Source organism: Littorina saxatilis, linkage group LG10 (genome assembly GCF_037325665.1).
Source record: "Littorina saxatilis isolate snail1 linkage group LG10, US_GU_Lsax_2.0, whole genome shotgun sequence".
NCBI lineage: Eukaryota > Metazoa > Mollusca > Gastropoda > Littorinimorpha > Littorinidae > Littorina > Littorina saxatilis.
Window position 1 is genome coordinate 5,503,355 of NC_090254.1, and position 24,995 is coordinate 5,528,349.

General features: G+C 41.7%; 1 protein-coding gene across 1 annotated transcript; it reads left to right on the forward strand.

Moving 5' to 3' along the window:
- Nucleotides 1–34: 34 nt before the first annotated feature.
- Nucleotides 35–19,579, forward strand: LOC138978036 (glycosyltransferase 8 domain-containing protein 1-like). Its single transcript, XM_070350660.1, has 9 exons — nt 35–163; nt 315–425; nt 2,521–2,746; nt 3,391–3,508; nt 5,881–5,968; nt 7,089–7,189; nt 12,991–13,157; nt 15,390–15,502; nt 18,454–19,579. Exons 1-9 carry the CDS (start codon nt 139–141, stop codon nt 18,627–18,629), a joined length of 1,125 nt encoding a protein of 374 aa, XP_070206761.1. The 5' UTR covers nt 35–138; the 3' UTR covers nt 18,630–19,579.
- Nucleotides 19,580–24,995: the final 5,416 nt, after the last annotated feature.

Genomic DNA, 24,995 nt, shown 5'->3' on the forward strand with positions numbered 1-24,995 from the left:
GGGTGACTCTCGTATTGTTTTCATACGGGCATTTTAAAGATGTCTGCCTCCAGGCTGTCTACGTGTCGTCTGTAACTGATGTAAACTTATCTTTGTTACACGGTCCTTTTTTTGATAAGGTCACGGATTTTGAGCACAATGGTTGTCTCTAACGTCAAGAAAGGTAATCTTAGGTCGAATACTTTAATAGAGTCGTCATGTTGACACGCTTTCGTCTTTCTTTGCAAACTAAAAGTGAAAACAAACTCGCTGTCGATCAACTTGCAGAAATACAACAATGTATGTTGTAACACGAGACTCTCTTCTCTTTTCAGTTCTGCTGGTGCTGTTGGTGGTGTGGATTGGAACACTGAGCTATATCTGGCTTCCAGGCATCGTTCCCGACTTCTTGCACCTGCGCAACAAAGCTGCTGCAGACGAAAAAGGTAAAGCTATGCAAAACTCAAATGCAACAGCAGCCAGTATTGAGGTCTAACGAATGACGTCTCACAACGTGCGTGGTCGTCCTTGGCGGTCAAGAAAGCCACCGGGATCATTGCGCAGACGACACTTCTAGACCGCCAATATTTTTTGTGCGCATCACGTACGTGCTCCACATAAATCGGCCGGAAACGAAGCAATTGGGAAACCTGGATACTCTCTCTCTCTCTCTCGATCTCTCTCTGAGGACATGGTGTGGATGTCTAAAAAAATTTTAAAAGCATGCATACTTGCTTAGTATCAGCTTATTTAATTTACCCTCGATAAAAACATTTTGGCCATGGCTGGAGAACCGGCGAGTCAGTTCCGGAGCCCCCAGGGTCGGGGACCGGTGTCACGAAATTTTCTTTCGCCGAAATATTTTTTCTCCCCCACCAACACGTTTCACTCATTTTTGTACCAAAAACAATTCTTATGCAAAACCATCCTCTGACTTCGGGTTAGGGGTAAGTTTGGGAATGGGTTAGGTATGTAAACAGTTTTAAAATGCGTCAATTTTTGGCGATGTTTGTTGGAATTCGGTATTAAGACATACCCGAAATCTTTGTTCACAAACATCGCCAGAAAGTGACGCATTTTAAAACTGTTTACATACCTAACCCATTCCCAAACTTACCCCTAACCCGTAGTCAGAGGATGGTTTTGCATAAGAATTGTTTTTGGTACAAAAATGAGTGAAACGTGTTGGTGGGGGAGAAAAAATATTTCGGCGAAAGAAAATTTCGTGACACCGGCACTCTCCAAAAGCTACCTTTGTTTTTCGAGGTCCGATGGTTCGTTCATTATAGATTTTCTTCTAAAGTTCAATTGAAAAACGTTGGTCTTTACTTTTCGTAAGAAAGGTTAATGGAGATCAGTTTTAGACTGACAGAAAGACTTGTATTTCGACAACAGCGTGATCACTGAGATGAGCGACTGACCGTAGCGAGACGATGCCCTTCATCAGAGATTCTGTTGAAGCAGAGACATAGGTCGAAGTTACTCGATATGAAGCAGACTTATGTTTTGCCATAACTGAAATGATTTTGTTTTTTGTTTTTTTGTTTCCAATTGTTATTATTGTTAATGATTTTTGTGCTGCATTTTGTAAACTAATGCTGCTTCTAGCCTCGGAACCAATGATTCATGTTGCTTGGTTTGCGGAAGCAATAAATGCCGAATCAGTGACTCCTGAGCTTTGTTGTTTCAATGTCTGTTGGATCACCGAAATGCTTTGGAATAAAGAAGAATAGAGCAAAATAAAAGAAAGGAGAGTTAAGAAGGACCAACAAAATTTAAACGCTTTTTTTTTTAATAAAAAAATAACACGGCAAGGCTCATACCAACGCCTCACAAAAACCAATTAGCACACCTCTTTAACATCTGAGCTAAGGAGAGATACCTGCCACGATAGGAAAAACTAGCAATGACTATTTTGTGAGATACCGGTGACAGGCAATGCTGGGGGCTATACGGAGCGGATCGACATGTCGGTTCCCGAGCCACTCCGTAACATTTTTGTCTTGTCTTGATGTATGACGGTATTAAGGCAGTGGGGTGGATGGAGGAGAGCTTGGGGATGATGACTGATTTGCAACATGAGTTGACGTTTATGAAATCTGATCTCATTTTCAGTTCAGCTGTGATATTGATATGTTTTAAATTTAACTTCGCACAAATGGGCGGGGATATAGCTCAGTCGGTAGCGCGCTGGATTTGTATCCAGTTGGCCGCTGTCAGCGTGAGTTCGTCCCCACGTTCGGCGAGAGAATTATTTCTCAGAGTCAACTTTGTGTGCAGACTCTCCTCGGTGTCCGAACACCCCCGTGTGCACACGCAAGCACAAGACCAAGTGCGCACGAAAAAGATCCTGTAATTCATGTCAGAGTTCGGTGGGTTATAGAAACACGAAAATAACCCTTAATCTTTGTTTTTGTATGCATGCCACTTGTGTTTTATTTTGAAATAAATGTACATTTCTTGACTACATTTTTATTAGCATTCATGAATATAATCTATTTGTATATTTTATAACCTTTTCCTGTTTATGTTTCTGAACAGATGCAAGGCTAAAAGATGCCCTGGGCAAATTCTTGAACCTTGGGATTGGGAATGCCTCATTGGAACATGCATCAAAGGGAACAGAGGAGGCGGTGCATGTTGTGATTGCGTCTGACAGCAACACGTTGGGTGGAATGATCGCTCTCATCAACAGTATTGTCTCCAACACAAAATCCCTGGTCTTTTTTCATCTGATCACTGACAAAGCCTCCAGTGAGCATCTCAAGTAAGGGCTCAACTTTCTTTATGGATAACTACGTTTGTACGACTAACACACATGTTTTTGTTTTTGTCTGTGTTTTTCTTTCTTGCTGTACATTTGAGTTATTGATATATAAAAGAGTAGGTGTATGTGTGTGTGTGTGTGTGTGTTTACTCCAAATTGTGTTCATGCTTGTTTCATGGGTTCAGTGAATGCAGTGGAGGGAGGAATGTGAACAGGAAAGCAAACTACTTTTAGAGACTTGAATTGCTTTGGTTCAAGGTTGTTTAATTTCAGCAAATATATATATATATATATATACTTGTCTTGTATAATTGCATGTATCTTGAAGAGAGCTCTCAATCGCCAGGGGCGAGTAACAAATCTGTCGGGCTAGTAGAAACTGCCTGGCAACTCGCCCGGCTGGCCAATGTCTGGTCAAATGCAAAACTGTTGGTTGTAATATCGAGTTATTAGCCATATAAACATTGCAGATCAGTTGTATATATATATATGTACCGGACCAGCACAATTTTTTCCGGGCTAGTGAATTGTTTTAAGTTACTCGCCCGACTGGCGAATTAAAATTGTGAGATTTGGCCATCCCTGGTGAGGATTTATAAGTGATAAGTAGATTTGTCCAGGTAACAGCTGTGATCTGTGTGCAGGACGTGGCTAATGAAGAGCAAGCTGCAAAGCATCAACTACGAGATCAAGGAATTCCCCGTGGAGTGGGTGGAAGGAAAGATTAAAGTCAGAGGCGGCCGAGAAGAGTTGGCAAACCCTGTGAGTTGTAGAGTTCTTCTTCTGCGTTCGTGGGCTGAAACTCCCACATACACTCGTGTTTTTTGCACGAGTGGAATTTTACGTGTATGACCGTTTTTTACCCCGCCATTTAGGCAGCCATACGCCGTTTTCGGAGGAAGCATGCTGGGTATTTTCGTGTTTCTATAACCCACCGAACTCTGACATGGATTACAGGATCTTTTTCGTGCGCACTTGGTCTTGTGCTTGCGTGTACACACGGGGGTGTTCGGACACCGAGGAGAGTCTGCACACAAAGTTGACTCTGAGAAATAAATCTCTCGCCGAACGTGGGGACGAACTCACGCTGACAGCGGCCAACTGGATACAAATCCAGCGCGCTACCGACTGAGCTACATCCCCGCCCCAGTTGTAGAGTTTAAACTTACATGTATTTTATTCCAGTCTGTATGGTAAGGCGTGCATTTTGTTGTTGAATAAACTTAGATTTTGAAGTAGTCTGGAAGGTGAGAGAAGGAAAGGGGGTTTGCGGGAGTGACATGAACATGGGATGGGATATTCTGTCAAACAATCAATATTTAGTGGTTCAACACAAGCAGTTTGCAATATATATAAAAACACTAGTGGACAAACTGGTCTGTGTTAATACTTAATAATAACGTTATTGATATTATATTGTTTTAAAAAAATATGATATCGATCCTGCTTATAGCTAATGTACAGATATGCTTATTCTTGTGACTTATGGAGCCTGGTAGCTCAGTTGGTAGAGTACTGGACTTGTGATCCTAGGGTCCCGGGTAGCTCAGTTGGTAGAGTACTGGACTTGTGATCCTAGGGTCCCGGGTAGCTCAGTTGGTAGAGTACTGGACTTGTGATCCTAGGGTCCCTGGTAGCTCAGTTGGTAGAGTACTGGACTTGTGACCCTAGGGTCCCGGGTTGCTCAGTTGGTAGAGTACTGGACTTGAGATCCTAGGGTCCCGGGTAGCTCAGTTGGTAGAGTACTGGACTTGTGATCCTAGGGTCCCTGGTAGCTCAGTGGGTAGAGCACTGGACTTGTGATCCTAGGGTCCCGGGTAGCTCAGTTGGTAGAGCACTGGACTTGTGATCCTAGGGTCCCGGGTAGCTCAGTTGGTAGAGCACTGGACTTGTGATCCTAGGGTCCCGGGTAGCTCAGTGGGTAGAGTACTGGACTTGTGATCCTAGGGTCCCGGGTAGAGTACTGGACTTGTGATCCTAGGGTCCCTGGTAGCTCAGTGGGTAGAGCACTGGACTTGTGATCCTAGGGTCCCTAGTAGCTCAGTGGGTAGAGTACTGGACTTGTGATCCTAGTGTCCCTGGTAGCTCAGTTGGTAGAGTACCGGACTTGTGATCTTCGGGTCCCGGGTAGCTCAGGTGGTAGAGCACTGGACTTGTGATCCTAGGGTCCCGGGTAGCTCAGTGGGTAGAGTACTGGACTTGTGATCCTAGGGTCCCGGGTAGAGTACTGGACTTGTGATCCTAGGGTCCCGGGTAGCTCAGTGGGTAGAGCACTGGACTTGTGATCCTAGGGTCCCTGGTAGCTCAGTGGGTAGAGTACTGGACTTGTGATCCTAGTGTCCCTGGTAGCTCAGTTGGTAGAGTACTGGACTTGTGATCCTAGGGTCCCGGGTAGCTCAGGTGGTAGAGTACTGGACTTGTGATCCTAGGGTCCCGGGTAGCTCAGTTGGTAGAGTACTGGACTTGTGATCCTAGGGTCCCGGGTAGCTCAGTGGGTAGAGTACTGGACTTGTGATCCTAGGGTCCCGGGTAGCTCAGATGGTAGAGTACTGGACTTGTGATCCTAGGGTCCCGGGTAGCTCAGTGGGTAGAGTACTGGACTTGTGATCCTAGGGTCCCGGGTAGCTCAGTGGGTAGAGTACTGGACGTGTGATCCTAGGGTCCCGGGTAGCTCGATCAGTGGGTAGAGCACTCAACTTGTGATCCTAGGGTCCCGGGTTCCAATCCGGGCGGGGACAGACACGGGTCAACTTTATGTGCAGACTCAGAGATGGTATCCATGTTCCATCCCCATGTCACAACTGTGGCACGTAAAAGACCTTGGTCATCCTGCATGCCGTAAGTGCAGGTGGCTGATTTAACACCTAAACACACACACATCTGGGTAGCGCGACTCTGTTGTTGCTAGCTTTCCACTGGGATGAAGTGACCAGAGTTTCCCAATAATGGGACAAGAAAGTTATGAAAAGGAAAAATTGTAAAGGTTAAATCACTGAGGTTTGTTTGTGTTGTGTTGTAACCATGCAGATATAAGTTTAGAATTTAAAAAAAAAAAGTGTCATGAACTGATTAAGAATAGTGATATGTTGTGCCCATGCAGAAACCGTAATTATTTATTTTGTTTATGTTCACAGCTGAACTACGCACGCTACTACCTGCCTAAGCTTTTCCCCAACATTGAGGGTCGTGTGGTCTACATTGATGACGACTGCATTGTTCAAGGTAAAAAGAAGGAATTACCGTACTTTCCGGGTCATAAGGCGCGACTTTTTTCCTCGAGTTCGACCCCTGCGTCTTGTATAACGAAGCGCCTAATCCGTGTATGAAATACGAAAAAAATCAAAGAGACCGCTTGAGTACCAGTCAAACAACTTGTGATAATGCATGTTTCAGCTACTAGGTACTGCCCTGCCTTTGATCTGGCCGCACACACAGATTTCCACTCTGTTAAACTCGGTCACTGACCCCGGTGCAGGAAGTGTTTCCTCTCTCAGATATGACAGGAGAACCACCTCTCATGGCAAAAACTGGGTCATTGACCCCTGGGAAGAAGGTCGTGTCTATAAACAAGGCCACCCAGCTATCACAATGCCTTTGATCTGGCCGCACACACAGAGCACACATATTTTCACTCAATTAAAGTCGGTCACTGACCGGTCGCTGACCCCGGTGCAGGAAGTGTTTCCTCTCTCAGATATAACAGGGGAACCACCTCTCATGGCAAAAACTGGGTCATTTTGGTGCGCCCTATCTGCCCCCTGCGTCCAATGGGTGACTGGATTACAATTTTTTTTTTAAATAAAGGGGGTGCGTCTTGTATAATGAAGCGCCTTGTCACCCGAAAAGTACGGTAAAAGACAGAGACATAGAGGGACATCGGAGAGAGAGAGAGAGGGAGGGACTGTCGAGAAAGAGATAGAGACTAGAGAGAGAGACTAGCTAGAGAGAGAGAGAGAGAGAGAGAGAGAGACTAGAGAGAGAGAGAAAGACTAGAGAGAGAGAGAGATACTAGAGAGAGTCAGGGAGATACTAGGGAGAGAGAGAAAGAGAAAAATAATACAGTTCATGTCAACGGTCAAAAAAAATTTCAATGAGTTCAGTTCCTTTCCCAGAGAAAAGCAAATCACATATCATATTTTATTGCAACAATTAGTGTAAATTAGTAATAACTGTCATTCCTGGGTTGTTGTTTTTTTTTAATTTTTAATTTGTGTGCAAATTTGGGCGACTTTGTAATTTTGTATCTGTCAACTTAATTTTTCCTCTTTCTGTATGATGAAGCTGTACAGTATAATATGTACTTTTATTCTTTTCTGTGATGTTGTCTTTCATCTCGATACAGGTGATGTCAAACACCTGTACGATATGAAAATGCACCCGGGCACCTTAGCTTCCTTCTCTGAGGACTGTATGGGCGTGAACAAGCGCATCACGCTCTTGCAGGTACGTAACTATAAAACTTATGATACGGTGTATGATATTATTCTTATCGTGCCAGGTTATAATGCCACTGTCCTCAGCAGTAGGCTCTGTGTGTGTGTGAGTGTGGGGGGGGGGGGGGGGGGGGTGAGAGTATGTCGGGGACATGATGTGAAGGAAGGTGAAGAATGGTGAGAGACATTGTGTTTACATGTGTTTAGGGAGAGGCAAAGAAAGAGTGTGTGAGAGAGAGAGAGAGAGAGAGAGGGAGACAGAGAGAGGGAGACAGAGAGAGACAGAGAGAGAGAGACAGAGAGAGACAGAGAGACAGAGAGAGAGAGAGAGAGGAGAGAGAGACAGAGAGAGAGAGAGACAGAGAGAGAGAGAGACAGAGAACCATCACAGTCTGACTGTTTGTGGATGAACAGAAATGGCATAATATGATATATTATTTATAATCACTGAACATTTGAAACAGATATTGCCTTAACGGTAATTATAAAATGTATTAACTCTCCTCAGACAAATATATAAATATCACCGAGTTGTATTATGTTCTCTGGGGTTAATTGCCAAACACTTTTACTTTTAGTTTTATATGCTTTTACCTGCATGATCAACTTTCGTTTATGCAGCTGTTTTTTTCTGTATGTAAATTGAGCTTTTTTACTATCTGTGCATGTCCTTATAAATATATGTATGAGTTGCCTGCTTTTATTTCGTTTGTATGACTCTGTGTGAAAGCTAGTGTAAAAAAAAAACAAGTCGCGTAAGGCGAAAATACAATATTTAGTCAAGTAGCTGTCGAACTCACAGAATGAAACTGAACGCAATGCCATTTTTCAGCAAGACCGTATACTCGTAGCATCGTCAGTCCACCGCTCATGGCAAAGGCAGTGAAATTGACAAGAAGAGCGGGGTAGTAGTTGCGCTAAGAAGGATAGCACGCTTTTCTGTACCTCTCTTTGTTTTAACTTTCTGAGCGTGTTTTTAATCCAAACATATCATATCTATATGTTTTTGGAATCGGGAACCGACAAGGAATAAGATGAAAGTGTTTTTAAATTGATTTGGACAATTTAATTTTGATAATAATTTTTATATATTTAATTTTCAGAGCTTGTTTTTAATCCGAATATAACATATTTATATGTTTTTGGAATCAGCAAATGATGGAAAATAAGATAAACGTAAATTTGGATCGTTTGATAAATTTTTATTTTTTTTTACAATTTTCAGATTTTTAATGACCAAGTCATTAATTAATTTTTAAGCCACCAAGCTGAAATGCAATACCGAAGTCCGGGCTTCGTCGAAGATTACTTGACCAAAATTTCAACCAATTTGGTTGAAAAATGAGGGCGTGACAGTGCCGCCTCAACTTTCACGAAAAGGCGGATATGACGTCATCAAAGACATTTATCAAACAAATGAAAAAAACGTTCGGGGATATCATACCCAGGAACTCTCATGTCAAATTTCATAAAGATCGGTCCAGTAGTTTGGTCTGAATCGCTCTACACGCACGCACACACGCACACACATACACCACGACCCTCGTTTCGATTCCCCCTCGATGTTAAAATATTTAGTCAAAACTTGACTAAATATAAAAAGATGCTTAAGAATTAAAAGACTTTGAATATTCCTGTCTGTAGGGCCCAGCTAGTGGTCGCAGTTGTGACCCTTTTGTTGTTGTTGTTGTTGTTGTTGTTTTGTCTGAGGTGTTGTTGTTTTTGTTGTTGTTATTTTGTCTGTGTTAGTTAAGGTTTGGTTGTTTTGTGATTTGTATTACATGAATTCTTAATGAAATTAAGTCTTCAGATGAATTTTTTTGTAATTTCAGGGTATTTGATATAAACTGGTTTCTTCTTAATATTTTGTGAATATTTTGCATGTATTTTTGCATTTTGCATTCTAATTAAATATTAAACATTTACAAATATTAGAACTTCGTAATGCATGGTTGTTTGTTCTTCTTGGCAACAGTCTCTTAAATATTCTTGAACGACAGTGGTCGGTATGTATATTGGAGTACTGCAGAGAACACCAGTGGTGTGTGGTGCACTTTCAGTTTCAAATGTTTTATTTCTCCTCAAGCCTGTGGGTGTCTATCAGTTCTGCAGGGAAATGTCGCTGGCTCGGTACATACCACAGTTGATCTGCGGTGTTTAATGGCTTTACAACTCGATATTACATGTACAACCAAAATGGTCGCATTTGACCAGAAATTTCATTGGCCAGCCGGCGAGTTGCCAGGCGGTTTCTACTAGCCCTGCGAATTTTTTACTCGCCCCTGGCGACCGGGCGGACAATTTGGCCATCCCTGGTTCTGTGTTTCTTTCAACTTCAAGTGTGGGTGTCTGTTTTCAACATATGTACAGTGGAATCCCCCTTTTGGAGACCTTGCTTTCTCAGACTTTCTGTTCATAACCTTTGTTAAATGACCACCATTTTAAGACTCCCACCTTTTCAAGACCTTGTTTTTCTCAGATTTTGGAGGTTGTAAAAGATGGGTTCCACTGTATTGATAACATGTTTATAGCGCCACTACACATTCCCAGACCAGATAACATGTTTATAGCGCCACTACACATTCCCAGACCAGATAACATGTTTATAGCGCCACTACACATTCCCAGACCAGATAACATGTTTATAGCGCCACTACACATTCCCAGACCAGATAACATGTTTATAGCGCCACTACACATTCCCAGACCAGATAACATGTTTATAGCGCCACTACACATTCCCAGACCAGATAACATGTTTATAGCGCCACTACACATTCCCAGACCAGATAACATGTTTATAGCGCCACTACACATTCCCAGACCAGATAACATGTTTATAGCGCCACTACACATTCCCAGACCAGATAACATGTTTATAGCGCCACTACACATTCCCAGACCAGATAACATGTTTATAGCGCCACTACACATTCCCAGACCAGATAACATGTTTATAGCGCCACTACACATTCCCAGACCAGATAACATGTTTATAGCGCCACTACACATTCCCAGACCAGATAACATGTTTATAGCGCCACTACACATTCCCAGACCAGATAACATGTTTATAGCGCCACTACACATTCCCAGACCAGATAACATGTTTATAGCGCCACTACACATTCCCAGACCAGATAACATGTTTATAGCGCCACTACACATTCCCAGACCAGCTTTATTTTGCTTTTCCCAGTCTTCACATGTCCTTGATTAATACCAGGCATGGGAATTGTCCGCCGAAAGGCAAATTTCCGCCGAAATATTTTTTTGTTCCACCGAAAAAGCAAAAGTGTCCGCCGAAAAAATAAATGGGGGAGGCAAAAATGGTTCTAAAAACTGAATTTAATGGCAAACTTGGAGCTCAGATGACACCAAATTGCACCATTTGGGTTCTTAGGAGAGAAACAATTTCCGGGGGGGGGGGGGGGGGGCATGCCCCCGGATCCCCCTAGTAAGGCAAGGCGATTCGCGCCATCGACTTAGCTATTACTTACATATTTTCAGCCTTTTTCACTTCTTTCAATTCCCATGCCTGTTAAATACACTTAACTGTGAACACGGGGAACAGGGGTATGGCACTAAAAGGATGTTAAAAAAAGAATCATTTATTGCATTGATAGTTTCCTGTTTTCGCAGGATTTTGCTCTTGTATTAATTAATTGACAATTCCAAAAAAGGCTCTGTTGAGTTCGTATGGATTAATTGTTAAAGAGTGAATAAAAGTTGTGTAAATTTTTAACAGTAGTTGCATTATTCATTCATAGATGTAATTCTGGAGATGAACATCTTATTAAGAAATAAATTAGTAAGTACATGTAATTAATGTATTAATAGTGCAAATGAAGAAGTCTATCAATCAGTCTTGCAACAGTGGCAGCCCATGTGTTTTGAATCTTTGGTTCGTATACTCATGATGATATGATGTCTGCATGTTCAGTTGTTTATGACTTTGAATCTGGGTTAAGTGAATTATCCCCGTTATTTCCTTGTGATCTGTTTATGACTTTGAATCTGGGTTAAGTGAATTATCCCTGGAGTTATTTCCTTGTGATCTTCATTCATGCATTTACCGACTTCTTTACCGATTTTATCTTTGGTAATACATCATAATGTACTTAATGATTTCAGTTTAAAAGATTTATTGCATTGATAGGTTCCTGTCTGGGCAGGATTTTTGCTGTTGTATTAATAGACAATTCCAGGAATGCCTCTGTTGGAGAATTGTATGAGTTGTTAAAGAGTGAATATATTAGTCTTGCTTTTTGCACATGCTTCTTGTCCACGTGTTTCAGTCATCACAAACCGCTCGCTATATGATAACATAGGCCAATGATGTCACGTGTGAAACTTTGACTCCCTTAAAGCAAGAGTATTTACTTAATGTTCAGAACCCATACACACACCTGACAGTTATTTCTGAACAGTATCTATTAAGAGCTGATTTTTGTTATTATTCAAGTTGGCAGTTGCTTAAAATCATTTTACATAACACATCACATTGCGTAAAGATGGTAATTAATGTTTCTTCTATGGGTTATTGAACAATATAAGTTCCTTTCTGTATGGATTATTTATAATGTGTATGTTAATATATTATTCTTTATGATTCATATTATATAATTGTCTAGTCTGGCTTGAATTAGGAAGAACTTCCTTGTCATGCTATCGTTGAGGTACATAATATCATATCACAGATCCATTCACATTAAATTAGAATAACAGTATATATCCATCAAATTTGACACTTAACAAAAATCTACAACCGTGCTGGTTCCTGATGTGTAGGATAAGGATTTGCGACTGAAGTGACTGTGTGTACGGATATATCCATACCAGGTCAGATAGAGCCATATGAGTGGGTACGGATATATCCGTACCTAGGAGACAATGAGTTAAACCCAAGTCACACATAGACGCCGCACATCTACGATGGAGAAGTGTCCGAGTGCATGTCGCCAAACGTGGGAGGATCTCCATGAGCGTGGTTTGGTCGGGGTGGGATCTGCTAGGTCGGGAAGCTGCACGCTTTCCCTACGCTTATTTTGAACTGTGCAAAACAAGCCTAGCTCGTGGCGCACTATAGTCTTGATGCAGTTTGGTTTTTTTATTTGCCATGTGCTGAATTTTGACGGCGATATGCCCTGATTTGATCACTTTTTCATATCGAAGTGATCGGCATGGTCTTCCTAAGGACGTAGATCCGTGTGATTGGGGGCCTTAGGACGTAAGAGCTGTGTGATGGGGGCCTAAGGACGTAGAGCTGTGTGACGGGGGCCTAAGGACGTAGAGCTGTGTGATGGGGGCATGTAACTGATGCATAAACGCTTTCCTGTGCTATCTTAACACGTTTTCCTTCAAACTTAATGGATTGGCATTATGACTGCATGGCACGCACAGTTATAGGTCGGATCTTCCCAGCGAGACTGGTCAGATATGTTTGTGTCCATAGCTCCAGGCATCATTTTGACCATATGGTTGCTAGCTCAGTTGGTGGAGCAGTAGACTTGTGATTCTAAGGGTCGCAGGTTCGAATCCGGGCTGGGACAGACACGGGTCAACTGTATGTGGAGACGGTATCCATCTTCCGCCCCTGTGTCACCACTGTGGCACGTAAAAGACCTCAGTCATTCTGTAATAAAAAATCTTTTTAATTTAAAAAGTTAGCTGAAAAGGGCTTAAGCAAATTATCATTTTGCAACACAACATTTGTTGTTACTACATTCCTAAAAGTACTGTGAGCATATTTGTTGATATTTAAAAAACTGATTTTCCCTCATCATTTTGAGCATCTTTTTCTTTTTGTAGAATGTGTATGCAGACTTCTTTGACCTGAAGAACAAGCACTTCATGGAGCTCAACATAAAGCCCACGGCCTGTTCCTTTAACACAGGCGTCTTCGTCACCAATCTCACCGACTGGCGCAAACACAACATCACCCACCAGCTAGAGCACTGGCTGGAACTTAACACTAAGTGAGTATGTGGGTACAGTATTTAGACAATTTAGAGCGATGAAAGGACACCCTTGTGACCAGCCAAAAGTGGGCGGGGATGTAGCTCAGTCGGTAGCGCGCTGGATTTGTATCCAGTTGGCCGCTGTCAGCGTGAGTTTGTCCCCACGTTCGGCGAGAGATTTATTTCTCAGAGTCAACTTTGTGTGCAGACTCTTCTCGGTGTCCGAACACCCCCATGTGTACACGCAAGCACAAGACCAAGTGCGCACGAAAAAGATCCTGTAATCCATGTCAGAGTTCGGTGGGTTATAGAAACACGAAAATACCCAGCATGCTTCCTCCGAAAGCGGCGTATGGCTGCCTAAATGGCGGGGTAAAAACGTTCATACACGTAAAAGCCGTGGGAGTTTCAGCCCGTGAACGAACAAACAAACAAACCAGCCACAAGTGTCCCTACATTACAGGTGGCCTTTCATGACAGGTATACTTCGGTAGAGATAATATAAAAAGGGACAAGAGAAGGTGTCCTTTTAAGGGAGGTGTCCTCTCATGGGAGGGTCCATGCACACATCGCAGGTACCGGTACCGCTATAGATGTTTTCTGGAAATAACTCAATATTTGGTTGCGCTGTGAAGGAGTTAATTTGCACCTGACAATGAGGCACACCATAATGTGCAGTTCACTTTTTATAGTGAAAAACAAGACATTGCAGTAAATGATGTAACTGATGTGTATAAGAGTTATGCAGTGCTGGATGCCATCCGGTTTTCTTACAAAAATATGCTTATTAGAGATTATAAACATTCATTACAGCAATGATAGTTGGCCTGCAGTGATTGCTCGATCTCAGCGTGCTTATAGCTGGAGGTCACGTGAGTTTGGAGAACAGCGCAGAAAAAACAAAGCTGATGACAAACAACAAAGAGCCTCCCAGGAGTTTTAAGACCTACCAAAGTCTGAGAAAATCAGGTCTTAGAAAGGAGGGAGTCTTAAAATGGGGGTAAATTTGGTAAATGTTGGCATCTGATGGGGGGGTTTAAGAAATTAACGTTACATTTGTATGTGTATGTTTGTGTGTGTATGTAAATTGTGTGTGTATGTTTGTGCATGTGACTGTCTGCTGGCATATTTTGTGCATTAGTGTGTGTGTGTAATGTTTGTGTGTGTGTGTGCAGAGTGTGTGTGCAGAGTGTGTGTCACTGTGTGTGTGTGTGTGTGTGTGTGTGTGTGTGTGTGTGTGTGTTGTCCGTGTGTGTGTGCGTGCCGTGTGCAGAGTGTGTGTGTGTATGTGTGTGTGTGTGTGTGTGTGTGTGTGTGTGTGCTTGTTCATTTGCAAGTTAGAAAAGAAAAGACATACATTTTACCTAAGGCATTTTTAAATGTATTGTATACTCACGGAATAAAATAACTTAACATTGTTTAACATTTAATATCTCAAAATCGGAAAAAGTTACAGGAATGATTTTTGTACCAACGTAAAGCTTGTTCAATTGCTCATTATGGGCAAAAAACCGGAATAGTCTGGCTTGTTCCGTTTTTTTGCAATTTGAGCTCAAAGACGCATGGTGTCATTTTGGAGTTTACAAACTTAGCACTGTGTGTTTGACAGCGCTGTGCGTGCACTGATTGCCTGGTCACTCCGAATCTCCTAGCAACATCAGTATAAGTCATCCCTCCTCTCAACATCCCTATTGCGACGAGTCTATCGTTCACACACGTTCGTGGCATGGTGAAAGACAGAGTGGACAGTTTTGGGCAAAGAGAAAGAAACATTTTAGTGAGTTGTTCTCACTCACAAACAAACGGACAAACCAAAGGCAGTACTTTCATGCAATATTCGTGGATCAGCAGCAGACCTTTTGCAGGTTTCAAGTACGGGTAGACGTGCCCCGAGAGTCAAAGAGTGCAGGCCTACCTGTTTACAGCACACACAGCGTGCACTGGCTGTCGGCAGCGTCGGCAAGCTTAGGCGTCAGTCTAGTAAACTCCAAAATGACACCATGCGTCTTTGAGGACCAATTGTGAAAAAACTAAGCAACCGAGAACATTCCGTTTTTTTTCCTCTTCTCAGGAATTGATGGTTCTATGATCGTACCACCCCGCTCTCCTGCAACTTTTTCCGATTTTGAGATATTAAATTTTAAAACATGTTAAGTTATTTTATTCCGTAAGTATAGTTAAAATGTGATGTCAGGATAAAAATGTGACCCTATAAATTCCATGTGTTATTATTAATTTTAATTTCTACAGAGAAGAGCTGTATGGGAATGAGAGAGGAGGGGGTGGTTCACAGCCCCCAATGATGCTGGTCTTCTACAAGAAGTACACTCCAATGGATCAACTGTGGCATGTTCACTTCCTGGGTATGTTTGTCACATGAAGTCTTGCACCTTTTTTCGTCCACTTTTTATCACAGAGAAAAGAGTCGTAATGTGGTTTACAATCATCAGAATTAAACAGTAGTAATGTGTATATCTCAAACATGATGAGAAAGTGTCCATGAACTAAACAGCTGAAGTGAGGAATCAAACAAAACATCAGAAAACTGAAATTTAAACTTTAAAGACATATTATTTCTGTTTGTACCACATTCAAATAAAAAAGTTGTTTTCAATTGAATTGAATTGAACTTAACTGAGGTCACTGAATACTTTGCTGATGTGTCAACACTGAAATCAAAACGCATTAGTCTCCAATGTGAAATTATTATCATGCACCAGGCTGAAGGGAGGAATGAAACCAAATGTGAAGAAACAAGGAAACTCCATATGTCCTGGTTGTTGATAACAAATCTCAACTCCCCCGGGGGCCTGGTAGCTCAGTTGGTAGAGCACTGGACTTGTGATCCTAGGGTTGTAGGTTCGAATCCAGGCCGGGACGGACACGGGTCACTGTATGTGCTGACTGGTATCCATGTCCCACCCCCGGTGTCGCCACAGTGGCACGTAAAAGACCTCGGTCATTCTGCCATAAGTGCAGGTGGCTGATTACACCTAAACACGCAAATACCTGGGTAGCGCGACTCTGGTGCTGCTAGCTTTCCTCTAGGAGGAAGCGACCCAAATTTCCCAGCGATGGGACAATAAAGTGATGAAAATGAAAAAGTTTAAAATGTAAATCACTGAGGTTCCTTTTTGTTGTGTAACCTGTGAGATATAAGTTTAAAATACAGTAAAAAAAACACTTTTAAGACTCCCTCCCTTTTAAGACCCTGTTTTCTCAGACTCTCTGTTCATAACCTCTGTAAATTTACCCCCATTTTAAGACTCCTTTTTAACCACTTGCCTGCCTTAGGGCGGGTATACCCGTCCTGCGCTTGTGCAGCCGCAGCGCCTTAGGACGGGTTAACCCGTCCTCTCCGTTCCGGGATTTTCCAGAAATGCTATGTCACTGCTGACACAAAAATAGCAGCCAATGGCTTAGTAGGATACCTCATTCTCATGAATAAACATAAATGGTGACGCGGTTTTGCGTCTGAAGGCTATTTTCGGCCTTGGCGACATGGTAGGGGAGAGAAATCTTGACTCGTCAAAATGGCTAACGGTGACAGTCGACCGGGCCGTAGTAGGGAAAAACAAAGCCGGACTAACGCTACAGGCGGTGCAAATGATTATGGATACTGACAGGGGAAGTGGGAGATCTTCTTTCGGACGATTCGTTGGAAACAGGTAGATGACAGTGATTATAATCCTTTCTTGGAGCAGCAAAACAGCCACCTGTGTTTGATCCACAGGCACCGGAAGATGCGCCGGACTGATTTTTCAAAAGTTCATATTTAAACATCATTATAAGCCAAACTAATTATCATTGTCATAATTAGACACTAAAAAAAGATTCTTGGTTCAATTTCCCTTCAAAATAACATAGGTTTTACTTACCTACCTACTGCCAGTTTGGAGCTACAGCAGTCCCTCTCATGAACGGACACCCTTGGGCCATAGCAAAACTGTCCGTACATTGCAGGTGTCCGGTCACGGGAGGGGTGACCACACCACCCCCTCCCCCATACACTCACACAGAGACACACAAACAACAGGATTGAGTCTATGCTAATCACTTCTTGTGGCTACTAAACAATAAACTCCTAATACTTCTTTAAACGTTCTGTAAAAAGGATTTGTATGAAAAGTGTTGAAAAGAAGAGATAAAATAAATCCTCAAGGCAGTGAACACACTCACCATGCACTGACATACGAAAGCAGCCACACAAACACAGCACAGAGGAGCGTGTGCAGATGCTTTGCAAGAATAAGCTTGAAAACCAGTTTGAATAAATAGCAGCAGATAGAGCTGCATGTCATAATCAAGTAATTTATTTGTTTCTTGTCTGGCTTTATTGACTGCATGCCGATCATGTGGCATGGCAGTGACTTTTCACTCTTCAGTCGGAAATACACTGTACATAACACAGCTCCCACTCTCCCTCACTAATGCCTACCCCAAGCCGTGACAACTGATGCTTGGAAATTGTGTGGAAGAGTACACCTCTCTATTTCTCTCCAATGCTCTTCCTGCTGACATGCGGTGACACCGGACACCCCACAGAGTTAAGCCAGCTAACCCTCCACCCCCCCCCCCCCTTTCTCTCTCTCACTCCCTCCAGCCATGTACTGTTGGGGGCTGTGGCCAGAGAGGCCAGCTGCACTGTTCACTCAGAGCAAAACCAGTTGACTGTGTCGTGACTTTTGACAAAGCAAGACAACTGAAGGGTTCATAGATTAGGCAACCGACTCACTGGTCAAGGCTGAGCGGAAACAAGAGTATCTTGTCAATGAAAGAGGTTACACACAGACACACGATGGGTACACGTGCACTCAAGTTATCAGTGACTGTCATCACACCATTGCGGCTGTGATCTTTGTACCAAGAGCTGGACTGCTCTGTTATCGATTTTGTTGTGGTGAAAATTTGACGATGGTCTGTCCGTACATTGGAGGTATGACCTGCTGTTGGGACCGAAAATGAGTGTCCGCGTCTACGTTTTGCAGGTGTCTGTTTAAGGGGGGGCAAATATAGAAGGAAAACACTCCGTGCCGAGCAAATGTGTCCGTACATGTCAGGTGTCCGCTCACGCCGGGGGCCGTACATTGCAGGGACTGCTGTAGAATTTTTTGTGAATTATTACACCCCGAACTCCAATATTTCCTGGCAGTCAGGAATGCACATACGCAAGTTTTGGTTGGCAGCGAAAGGGTTAAGACCTGATTTTCTCAGATTTTTCGAGGTCTTAAAAGGGGGGTTCCACTGTACTGGAATTTCCCAGTGATGAGACAATAAAGTAATGAAAATGAAAATGTAAAAATGACTCTTGCAGGCTGGAATGTGAGACGCATCTACGGCAAGCAGTACATCAAGAGCGCCAAGCTGCTTCACTGGAACGGCCGCTCCAAGCCATGGGGTCGTAACGCCGCTTTCCAGGACAGCTGGGATCGCTACTTTCTCCCCGACCCCACCAAGCAGTTCCAGCCTGTCAGGAAGGGTATACTGTAGAGATAATTCAGTCATTACTGTAGAGATAATTCAGTCATTACTGTAGAGATAATTCAGTCATTACTGTAGAGATAATTAAGTCATTATTGTAGAGATAATTAAGTCATTACTGTAGAGATAATTAAGTCATTACTGTAGAGATAATTAAGTCATTACTGTGTAGATAATTAAGTCAGTATCTCTTGAGTGGGGTGCTGATGCTTTAATTTCTTTTGCTGGCTGTTATCAGCCCGTGCAAAGCAGTACATGCAGACACTTGATTAATTCTAAGGTTGCTTGATTATCTCTAATTATGCTAAGGATCTCAAGAAATGTTGAAGAGAGGGTATCTTCTCTGCTGAAAGAATCTCAAGCATAGTGACAGTGAGAAAGAATGTGTGGTACTGGTGTATTGCAAAAACAAAAAAACATAAAAGAAAAATGTTCTTCTGGACATTGTTTTTTTTGTTTTCGCATGTTATATTCACCAGCTTACCACATGTTTTCAATTGGTCACACACTTGTTTATAAGGTAGCTCATTTGGTAGAGCATTGGACTTGAATAAAGTATTAAGACGGAGATGGAAATGCAGGGGCGCATCACATTATTTTTAGGGGGGTGTTTCAAAAAAATGTTTAGGGACAATTCGACAACGCAAGCGTTTACTTGAGGGCGCAAAGCGTTCGAACCTCCTGCTCCCCCCCCCCCCCCCCCCTTCCGGGATGTTCCCCCGGACAAGATTTTTAACTTTTTAAAAGAGATCAAGATTTTTTACAAGATTTAAAGTACCAGAAGTGAAAATGATTAATTTTTAGAACCTTCTTTTACAGTGATAGATTTGAATGTAAATAGTCTGAAACGTAGAACTTGCCATATGAAGGGAAAAGAAAATAACTGCATCGGTCTCGAATAGCAGCTAGCATCTGCTGAAGAGACATTAAACCCCAAAAACCAACCAACCATCCCCCCCCCCCCCCCAAACATTTTTTGATAAAAACAAGGAAAATGGAGCAAACGGGTGCAATCTGAGCCAAATAACTTCCCCTAATACACCTTCCAAAAAGTGAATTTAAGAAGACAAATTTGGATCAAAACACGGACAATTGACCAATCTGGTGTAACCTGAGCCAACAAATTATCCAACTACTTTCTCAAACCGCCACTTAGAAGACAAAGGCCAGCTCCTAGGGGGGTCCGGGGGCATGCCCCCCCAGAAAATGTTGATAAAACCCAAGGAAAATGGAGCAATCTGGTGCAATCTGAGCCATAAGTTTTTCTTCATTTAAAAAAACCAAACTTTTTTTTCTCTTTTTTTAATTTTTTTTTTAGGCTAGGGGGGGTTTCCGGAAACCGGCCCCCCCTGGATCTGCCCCTGAAATGGGTCAATTTTATGTGGAGACTCAGAGAGGTATCCATGTTCCTACCTCGTGTCATCACTAAGTGGCAGACAAAATACCTCAATCATAATCTTCCATAAATGCAGGTGGATCAGATTACACCTAAACAAGCACACACCTAGGTTTTGCTGCTAGCTCTCCACTGGGAGGAAGCGACCCTTGTTGCTGCTAGCTTTCCACTGGGAGGAAGCGACCCTTGTTGCTGCTAGCTTTCCACTGGGAGGAAGCGACCCTTGTTGCTGCTAGCTTTCCACTGGGAGGAAGCGACCCTTGTTGCTGCTAGCTTTCCACTGGGAGGAAGCGACCTGAATTTCCCAGCAGTGGGATGATAAAGTAATGGAAATGAAAATTAAATGGAATGTTTTTTGGGGTAGAAGTATATTTATAGTGTATGCATATGTACTATGATTGCTGGAAAAGCTACCAGCAGACCTGGGAACCCATACGATTTCACCATATTCTGTATGCATGATTGTCAAGAATACGATCAGTACGGTCAGTGGGAAAAAAATACGACGAGAAAAATTCCTAGACTACTTTTATTCACAAGCCCATCTTGAAGCCGATCCAGTATTTTGACACATGATTACAGTTTTTGTCAGTAAAAATTGAAAAAAGGATTTGTTTTAAATGTACATTGTATAGGTAAACTTAATTAACGATGTGGCAGACGCGTGTGAAGCATGTTTGAATCATGGATAAAATTTCAGCTGTGTGGAGTACGCTCATTTTTCTGAAAATACACCAAGTTTGTTTGAGAATACTGTAAGTGCAAAACAGGGGTACCAGTGATCATAGCATTCTTTTTGTTGCCGACATGGGGGACGCGTTAAAAAAAATTTGAATCTTACTTCCAAACATGCTGTGAATATACCTGCCGACTCTGCCGACTCTGTCAAAATATTGAGATTTTGGAAATCCGAACAAAGATTGACATTTTCGTAATGAGGATTACCATAGTGAGAGTAATTAAATGCTTTGTGTGCAAGAGTACGTAACTTTTTGCTTATTGTCATTCAATTTAAGGGTAACCAAGAAGAAAAATTAAATGCATTGCTGCCAAGTCTTCTCTTTCATTGCTTCTAAGTGCACTAGGGTGCTATCAGTTGTGTACATTTTAGGAGATATGAGTTTGCCAAGGCTGAATTTATTTTCTTTTGCCACACTTACTCTGTCCGATTTCTGTTTTGTTTTTATTACTAAATGTATGACTGTACTTCTGAGTCAGTACATGTATTAGGAAAATTTCATTTGTTCCTTTATGCTGTAAAGTGCTGACAGATATCTCATGAATGGACGGCCCACAAATGTATGTTGATTATTTAATTTGTGTTAAATAAATCTGATTTTTTTCCGGTTGAAAACATTTTGCTTATGTGACAGGGAGACTACTGCGTCAATTTTTTTTCGGTTGGAAACATTTTGCTCATGTGACAGGGAGACTACTGCGTCAACCTTCACAGCAGGCTCTGCAGTTGTTGGCCTTGAAGAGTGCGAGCTATTTATAGCTTGACGTTTCTTCAACGTTGCTGACACCTGTGAATTGTAGAGTTCTGTTTGTGATAGGGTCTTGCTGCTGCGGTCTCCTTGTATGTTCTTGGTTGCCTTAGTGTAAGAAATATATGGCTAAGAAATTAGCTCTAAAATTCTCAATCCTGTTTGATTGGACTTCGCCTTCAAAGGTGATTGTTGTGTTCCGACACTCGGTTACACTTAAATACTTATGACATTGAAACATATTTCACTTTCTTTTTGAACTCCACCATTTTCAAGTAAAGTTCATTGAAGCAGATTGGTTTTGGTTAGTTTGTCTTGAGCATTCATTGTTTATTAATGCTATGAATGTTTTTTTAATTCTGTTGAAGTCATCGCAATAATCCCTTTTTTTTTTTTTTACACATGTTAATTATACTTTTGAAAATCAGTATTTTGCAAACGAAAGCCAGTGACATGTCATTAGTTACTTACAGCTATATGAACGCAGGCAATTTATTTTTCTTCTTTTTTGCTTCCTTTGTTTAGACTTGCTTCATGTTTGTGTTACTTTTCAGAATAACATTTTTTACTACTGTAACTATGGAAATCAAGCTAATCAAATATAGACGTTTGACATAATTTATTTTGAACATCATTCAGTTTCTTGGAGATTTTACATCAAGAAGTTATATCTGCTCATTCTTGAACTGTCGCTATTACATGACCATCTCATTAAATAAGAAAGAAAGAAATCTGCTAGTCAAGAATGCGTGAGACTGAGAGTGAATGTCTGCTGTCTGTATTTCAGCTGTTTGTGAGGATGGTTTGCTGTGTTTGCTTGAAATGATAGTAAAAATTGCACATATCTTGCATGCCCGTGAAACTGTAAAGTCACTTTTTAGAGCATTCGTAATCAAAATACTCATGGCAAGCTTGGGGAGAGACTTATACTTACTTAGGCCATTTGTCCCCAGCGGAGCATAGGCCATTGATGATGTTTGGAGAGAGCCTCACTTACTGTTTAAAAAAACCGTATTGTTTTATTTCTATTTCTACATGTATGTTTCGATTGAACTTTTTGCATGAAAAACATATAGATGTGTAACTTTTTCTTTAAGACTCGTACTCATTTACACTACAATTTGATTGTCATCATGTATTAGTCCATGTAGTCATGTCTTTTGTACAGTGGAGTAATCAAACAAAATTCGTTTAAAAGTTCAACAAGTTCTCATACATGAACTTTAAAATCAGATTATGCATGAAGTGGAAACAGATTCCAGATACATTGTATCTTAATTTTCATTCATGTGAAAAGATGACTTCATCAAATTTGGTCCTTTCTCTCTATCTCAACTTTATGTTAATTAAACTGTGTTTATATATTATATTACTGATGTCTTTGTACAAGATTAACATCAAATTTACAATGGACTAGACCGCCCTGATATGGCCCTTCGTGGTCGGCTGGGCGTTAAGCAAACAAACAAACAAACAAACAATGAACTAGAGAAGAGTCCAGTTGATTCATTGAAGTGTTTATGTAACTGAATCTTATCAATTATATATATTACTGATGTCTTTGTACAAGATTAATATCAAATTTACAGTGGACTAGAGAAGAGTCCAGTTGATTCATTGAAGAGTTTATGTAACTGAATCTTATCAACTGTGTATAGCCATGCCGTGTTATTGACACTGTCTGTTTTAATGCCTACACTTAAAAACGAACTTGTCTTGTTTTTACACCATGTTGAATATTTTGACAACAGTTAAAGTGAATAAACTCACACAGTTTGTTTGACTGTGAGTGATTGATGTGCCAGTTGGTATTCGTGTTATTTTTCTTTGTGTGATTGTGCGTGCTAGCTTAGTAATCAATCTGTCGGGAAAGAAAGTATAACATTTTGACTGGTATAAAACCAACCAACCATGACTAATGGACAGAGCAACCAACCATGACTAATGGACAGAGCAACCAACCATGACTAATGGACAGAGCAACCAACCATGCAACCACAAATACGTGTAAAAGTTCCAGTTGTGAATACAGAATATTTTATTGCCCAAGATTGGGAATTAGCCTTAATTGGCATTGAACATTCACTCCAGCCAGTCACACCCAACCAACGCATCTATATTTTCAATGACCCAACGACGTCAGGTAAAATTATTTACACTAAGATAATGAACATAATCACTCTATAACTGCCTCTCCTACCGTCAGTCGCAAGCACACACACACACTCTCACGCACGCACAGACGCAAGTGCAAACCCTCTCAAAGGTGCAGGCCACAATTCCAACACTTGTACTCTTACATAGCTGTCTCATGCATTCTCTAAGTTGTGAAAGAAAACCGTGACACAGTAGCTGGTAAAAACAATCTAAACACGAAATGCAATAACCATAGATCTGCTGGTCTCTATATACTAAAATGTATTCACATACACACACACACACATATATTTATATATATATACATTGTTACGGCTGGAATTTATGTATGCATGTCTGTATGTATCTATATCTACTCCTATCAAAAATTGTGCGTGCTACTCTCTGTTTACTATATAACTGTTCTTCACACACACACACACATTCCAACCAGGCACAAAGACAAGAACACAGTATAGCCCTTTGCCCCTGTACCTCTATTTGAATGTTCAATCACAACATAAACATATTATTCTACATCCATTCTACAGATCACTTTCGCTCAACATGAAAGTACTATTTCTGTTAACACACAGAAATCAAACTGCACAAAATTACATACAGGTTATTATGTCATGCAATCTACAGTTCTCGTGCACACACGTAACACTTGAGGCTTTGTTCCGTGAAAGCCCGTCTGTCTCAAAACACACGAAGACACTGTCTCAAACAATTCTTCTGTTACTATTCAGTTCTGTTATACACAGATAACAAACCCCACGACGCTCGACGTCTCGTGGTTATTCACTCGGGAACGTATCTGTTCAGCTATCACGCTGGTTAAATTCTCTCAGTCGTACTCACAAAATACAGTGGCACACACTGCTTCACCCCACCCACACAACTGTCTCGTGTGGTGGAATGGGACGGGGTTCCCGTTACGCAGCGCTTCACGCCGTCTTTCCCTCCAGCATCTCCACAGCTCACGGCTGGAGCATGAGGGCAGAACCTCCCGTCTCGTTCCCTCTTCCGCGACCGCTCTCGGCCCGGGATTCGTCCGTGACCCACTCGGCCCGGGGTGCTAGAATACACAAGTTTAAACTACCATAAGTCTCCATACTTGAATAAACTTTTATAACGTTCTTTATCACTACCGGCAACTATCTTATGCGGTTACAGTATATACACCCGCTAACTCATAAGCGAATTCATTTCCGAAAAACATGTAAACATTCTTTTTTCAACAATGGCTGACAACCGCGCACGTTTTCCAGCTAATTCACACATGACTCTCCCGGTCATTTCTCAAGTCAATATTTCCGAGCAAAATAATATCTCCGAGTAAAATATCAATTC